Source organism: Dermacentor silvarum, chromosome 10 (genome assembly GCF_013339745.2).
Source record: "Dermacentor silvarum isolate Dsil-2018 chromosome 10, BIME_Dsil_1.4, whole genome shotgun sequence".
NCBI classification, from domain to species: domain Eukaryota; kingdom Metazoa; phylum Arthropoda; class Arachnida; order Ixodida; family Ixodidae; genus Dermacentor; species Dermacentor silvarum.
Window position 1 is genome coordinate 2,908,172 of NC_051163.1, and position 6,546 is coordinate 2,914,717.

Consider the following 6,546-nt stretch of genomic DNA (forward strand, 5'->3'; position numbering starts at 1 on the left):
CCTAACCCAACCAACCACCCACCCAACCAACCACCCCACCCTAACCGCAACCTACCCCCTAACTCCAAACCCAAACCAACCCAACCAACCTAACTACACCTAACCTAACCAACCCAACAAACCAAACCCCACCTAACCCAACCCACCTAACCTAACCTAACTCAACCCAACCCAACCAAACCTAACCCCCCCCCACCCAACCCAACCCAACCCAAACCCAACCCAACCCAACCTAACCAACCTAACCTAACCTAACCTAACCAACCTAACCAACCTAACCACAACCAACCAACCAAACCCAACCTAACCCACCCAAACTAACCTAACTAACCTAAACCAACCTAACCCAACCCAACCCAACCCAACCCAACCCAACCTAACCTAACCTAAACAACCTAACCTAACCACTAACCAACCCAACCCACCCAACCCAACCAACTAACACTAACCTAACCACCAACCCAACCTAACCAACCTAACCCTAACCCAACCCAACCCAACCCAACCTAACCTAACTAACCAACCTAACCTAACCACCTAACCACAACCCAACCCAACCTAACCTCAACCTAACCCAACCCAACCCAACCTAACCTAACCTAACCTCAACAACCTAACCAACCCAACCCAACCTAACCTACCTAACCAACCTAACCAACCCAACTAACTAACCTAACCTAACCAACCTAACCAACCCACCCAACCCAACCTAACCCAACCTAACCTAAACCTAACCCAACCAACCTAACCCATACTACTAACCTAACCCAACCAACCTAACCAACCCACCCAACCCACCCAACCCAACCTCCAACCCAACCTAACCTAACCTAACCTAACCCCCAACCCAACCCAACCCTACCTAACCTAACCTAACCCAACCCAACCCAACCCAACCCAACCTAACCTAGCCTAACCTAACCTAACCTAACCTGTGTTGTGTTGTTGCAGTTGTAGTCGAAAAATGAAAAGCATTGACCAAATACTCAGGATGTAAAGTTTATTGGTGCTGACGTGCAGTTATATAGTCGGCGTCGAGTACATACTTGTCGTACAGCATTACAAGAGACATGGGGTGCACCTTCTTGTCGTGGCGCTTGAGCAAGGGGCAAGATTTCCACTTGTAGCGAAACATGCGGTGATTAAAGGCATCGTCGTCCGGAAACACCTCGTTGTTCGACAGCACAATGACGGGCGTTCTCGAAATGGTCTGGTCGGGAGAGTACTTGACAGCCACAGAGTCCACGTCTCCGCCAAAGATTTTCTTGACCGTGTCAAAGGCAGACGACTCGCAGTTTGGCTCGTTCCACACCAGTATGCGACGCCCTACAGTGTCTTGTAGAGGAAAGTTGGAATAGCGGTTAAAGTTGCGGATGGTTCCTCTGTTAATATAAAAGGAAAGCACAGCGTCAAAGAAAAAGTTCTTGCCAGCACTGGGAGGCGACACCACCTCCAAGCAATTCTTCTTGGGTACCAGTTTTTCCACGAGCATATAGAGGTTGTTTACAAAGTCGGAAATTTCGGGCTGGTTGTCATCAAACTGAAAGCTCAGCAGTTCCAGCACGGCGTCAAACGACTCCTCGATACTCATGTAATAGGCACTCAAATCGCCTTGTGGAGCATCAAACAGTGGCTGCGTGTTTTTATACAGTTCAATAAAGTCCAGAGTGGTGTAACTACACATCTCGTTGTGACACCGGCAACGTTGTGACACCAGCAGGTAAGGCAGTAGTTCCTGTATGAAGCTCCACCGGACGGTACCAGCCGAAAAAAAAGTAAATTACAAGCATGTTACATTTGCAAGCACGTAACAGCATGTTACAAGCATGAGTCATTTTGGTATTTAGACATAGGAATACTACGAGGCGAAACGTGCGAAAGCGGTGAATGGGCGGCATTACAAACAAAAGCAATTCGCTTTTACATACATGGCGTAGAAAATACCCGACTCATCCCAAACATATATGAAAACATCTGATTTCCAAGCCTTCCCCAATTTCCGGGCATCATTTCCTGCACTTAGGCAGCACAAATACACGAGCGACTTCGCGTTTCCAAAACTTGGCCTCGGGCGACGCAACGGTACGCGACATATACACAGAGACGGACGCAACAGGCACTCAAAACAAATGCGTGGGTGCAATGCCTTTTTTCAGTCCTTTAGAAGACTTAATTTTCGAATTACAAGTTTCTGATATGAAGAATAAGGATTACAAACAGGGATAAGGTGCCTCAGAAAGGCTGGCCAACGTTTCGATAGGAGGACCTATCTTCGTCAAAGGCGGCCTCGTCATCCTCGGCGGGTTAGTTTTAAAGGGTTAGTGGAGTGACGTCACGTCGATGTCTGCTGTGGCTGGCTGTAAAGGGAGAGACTGAAAAGAAAATGAGCGCCTGCGCTTGACTGGCTAGGCGCGGTTCCTAAGACGAGGGGACAAGAACGGGAGAGCGAGAGAGTGGCAAAAAAAAAACAAATTATAAAAAAGAGAAGGAAAAAAACCGTCAGAGGGGGTTGGAGGAGCGAAAGGCGAGTGAGCGTTCGGAGGAGTCGTGGTCGGCGTGCGTCCTTCTCCTTATCCTTATTCTTCGTGCGCTACTCCATTAGTCAGCCATCTTTTTTTTATTTTTAAGTTTCTGATATGTTCGTCGTTCGCGCGTTCTGCCAGCGCCAGCAGCACACCCCATGTTATCACTCTTGGCAATCGCCCATCGCGTTTTCAACAGGCGTGAGTACCGAAAGAAAGTATATGTTGTTGCGGAGCCACAAAAAACATCACAGACTTGTCCCTCTAAGATTCATTACACGCCAAACTAACTTTATCACCACGGCCGAGCTGCTTATCGCTAACTGCGTCACAGCGCGCTGTGCGGCCAGCGTGCCTCAAAAGTACCCCATAAAGTAACGAAATTACTTTTCAGTAATGTCTGGCGTCAGAGAAAGCGGCACAAATTTCTCCTAGCGAGATGCACTAGACTACACACCACGGCTGAGTTCTCGCTAACTGCGACACGGCGCCCTGTGCGGCCAGTGTGGCTCAAAAACCGAAATAAGTTACAATAGTCCCCCTAGGAAGCGTCGGAAACATGTCTCAGCACGATTCATTTACTCAAATTAACTGCCCCAGGATGGCCGAGCTGTTTTTCGCTAACTGCGTCTTAAGTCTCGGTCCCGTGCCGTAAGCCTAATTGCGTCGTAGACTGTGAAACAATATTTCTCACCTTGCCGTAGTCCAATAGTGCAGTGGTGTCTTGTCCCAGTGCCGAAGGTACGCAAGAATACGCCGAGAGCCCAATAAACCAGGTTACATTTAAAAAGAAAAAAAAAAGAATGAGACAGACGGGTCGCCGCGCGCGAGCGCTCAAACGCGCGCGCAGCCATCTTCGCTGGCTTCGGGGGAGTGTCTGGCGGATGACGCATGTAACTGGCGCGTCATTGACCTGTGGCTAGGTAAGGCAAGGAAAATAAGTCGCAAAGCTTAAGTTCATTTATACGCAAAACGTTTTAGTTTTCGCGGCAAAGAATTAAAAAAATAAATGGATGCCTGTTAACTTAAGTTCACTTTCTTTTTTTTTTTTCGATGCTCGCGGCAGCTAACGTTCGGTGTCAAAAGTATAGCGTGACGTATGGTGACGTGTTTCCTGTTGCCAGTTTTTGCCGAGTGTCCCCTCTTGTTGAATTTCTTTCTCGATGTCGTACGAGTCCAGACCGGCACGTGGGCCACGAAAGCACAGGTTCTGAATCCGTCTTCTTCGTCTTCATCTACATCTTCATCGCCTGCGGCATGTGCTAGAAGCGCTCCGATCGGCTGACCTCACGCTTAAACCAGAGAAGTGCCACTTCGGTTATGAAGAGCTCAAGTTTCTCGGACACGTCGTCAGCGCCAAAGGAGTTCGACCCGATCCCGACAAGCTTGCCGCTGTAGCAGCTTTTCCTCTTCCTGCCGACAAGAAGGCCGTCCGACGCTTCCTGGGCTTGTGTGCGTATTATCGCCGCTTCATCGACAACTTCTCGAAGATTGCGGAACCCCTGACTCGCCTTACCAGGGATGACACGCCATTTGCCTGGACGAATGAGCAACAATTAAGCGGTCTTCGCTGAACTACGCCAACGCATGCAGTCAGCACCCGTCCTGGCACATTTCGACGAAGAGGCTGACACCGAGGTGCATACTGACGCCAGCAACATCGGCCTTGGCTCAGTACTCGTCCAACGTCAAGACGGCATTGAACGAGTAATAGCCTATGCTAGCCGCTCGCTGTCCCGTGCCGAGACGAACTACACTACTACAGAAAAAGAGTGTCTCGCGGTCGTCTGGGCGATCACGAAGTTTCGCCCTTATCTTTACGGCCGTCCCTTCAAAGTGGTGACAGACCACCATGCTCTATGTTGGTTGGCGAACATACGCGATCCTTCAGGACGGCTGGCACGGTGGAGCTTGCGGCTACAGGAATTCGACGTCACCATAGTTTATAAGTCTGGCCGCAAGCACGAAGACGCCGACACGTTGTCTCGTGCTCCCGCCGAATCTTTCAGTCGACAGTCAGAGGACGACGACGGCTTCCTGGGCGCCCTTACTTCGTCGGACTTGGTCAAATCGCAGCGTGACGACGCTGAAATTCGACCTCTCATCGACCACTTAGAGGGCCGTGAAACAACCATACCACGCCATCTACGTCGCGTCTTGACGTCCTTCTGTCTACGAGACAATGTGCTGTACAAGAAGAACGCCCGCCCGAATGATCGAGCCTACGTCCTAGTAGTTCCCAAAGACTTGTGGGACGATATTCTTTTCGCTTGCCACGACTAGCCTACATCTGGCCACCTCGGCTCCTCACGAACGCTTGCTAGAGTGCGCGAGATGTATTACTGGCCCGGACTTTCAGCAAGCGTCAAGCAGTATGTGAAAGGCTGCCGTGAATGTCACCGACGAAAGTCACCACCCCTGAAGCCCGCCGGGTTATTGCAACCCATTGAACCACCTCATAAGCCATTCGACCAAGTCGGCTTGGACATTCTTGGGCCTTTTCCTCTGTCAACCGACGGCAACAAGTGGGTGATTGTCGCCACTGACTATTTAACCCGCTATGCCGAGACGGAGGCGCTCCCACGAGCCACGGCTTCTGAGGTAGCGCAGTTCTTCATGTGTCACATTGTATTGCGCCATGGTGCCCCAGCCACTGTTATCACAGATCAGTGGCGTAGCCAGGGGGGGGTTCAACCCCCCCCCCCCCCGAAATTTTTTCCGCACGCAACCCCCCCCCCCCCCCCACTTACCCGCCCTTTGTTTTCGTCGCTTCGCGCTGACATAACTCATGAAACCGGTGCTACTATCACAATTTCATTCCTGGGCTCTTCCGTTTGGTTGGTAATTTACAGCGAATCATGTCTGCATATAGAAAAAACTGTCACGGTGTTTGTCAAGGCTTTGACACTCTGTGAAGTTTTGGGCGAGAATGTGGCGGCCGCATTCTGAAGCAACAAATGTGCAACAAATGAAGCAACAAATGCGGCAGCCGCATTTTAGATGATGGCGAAAACGCTCGAGGCCCGTTTAGTTAGATTTAGGTGCACGTTAAAGACCCCAGGTGGTCGAAATCTCCGGTATACATTTCCGCCGCTTCCCTTCAGGTGCCGGTTAGGCCGCGCTCGCGCAGGATCTAGTCTGCACGAGAAACGTCTCTTGTTTGCGATTGCGCCCCTACGGAAGGCTGGTAATTACTGTTGTGTTGTTGAATCACAAACCAGCAATTATGGAAGGCTGGTAGTTGCTGTTTCAGTTGTGGAATCCCAAACCAGCAATGTACACACGTAGGGGTTGATGACAGCAGTGAAATTCCACCGACTCGCAATAGAATGCACGAAACAGACAGCCGACAAGCATGAATTACTGCTGTGCGCAGTACAGCGTAAATAAACTCTTGTTGCAGGCGCTGACAGTTCTCGTCGGAGTTCACGCGTCCTGAGAAATTGATTATGTGCACTATGTGCTGAACAATACCGGATTTCATTCCTGCATCACTAGTACACCAATAAGTCGAGATTCTGTGAGGTACAAAGCCGCTTCCTGTTTGCACCGGCGTAAGTGAAGCAGAAATGAGTTGCACGCAGTACTTAATATGCGTACACATGCCATATCTATGCTGTGCGGTGAAATATTGTGTACAATTCTGAATCTGTTTACGTAAAGGCAAATCACGGCTGCACGCTCGCACACAGTGGAAGACACAGCGGCCCATGCACTTGCCGCAGGAAATGCAACTCTCTCGTATGAGGGAGCAGGGCGACGAAAGCTTCGAAAAAAAAAAAGCCTTACGCGTTTTTGCGCGTATTTAAGTTTTCTAGCGCAAAGACGCAGCGAACAAGCTATTGCTATGGGAGTAGGTACAGCCTGGTCACACGTGCATTTTCACGCGTATAGCCGTCCTTGACTTGTGAAACGCACTTCGCCCCGACGAGGACGACGCCATCTACGCTTAACGGAAATTAACAATTAATGATGTCTTCTCCGATCGCACGGGTAGTCTCAATGATGCGTTTTCGAAGACTGG

At 50.0% G+C, this 6,546-nt stretch overlaps 1 protein-coding gene across 1 annotated transcript; it reads right to left on the reverse strand.

Moving 5' to 3' along the window:
• Positions 1-993: 993 nt before the first annotated feature.
• LOC119466263 (uncharacterized) lies at positions 994-1,684 on the reverse strand. The gene has a single exon (XM_037726737.1). The coding sequence runs from the start codon at positions 1,682-1,684 to the stop codon at positions 1,001-1,003; it is 684 nt and encodes a 227-aa protein (XP_037582665.1). The 3' UTR covers positions 994-1,000.
• Positions 1,685-6,546: the final 4,862 nt, after the last annotated feature.

Excerpts from the sequence above, each read along its gene's own strand:
- LOC119466263 (XM_037726737.1), bottom strand. The coding sequence starts at position 1,684 with ATGTGTAGTTACACCACTCTGGACTTTATTGAACTGTATAAAAACACG.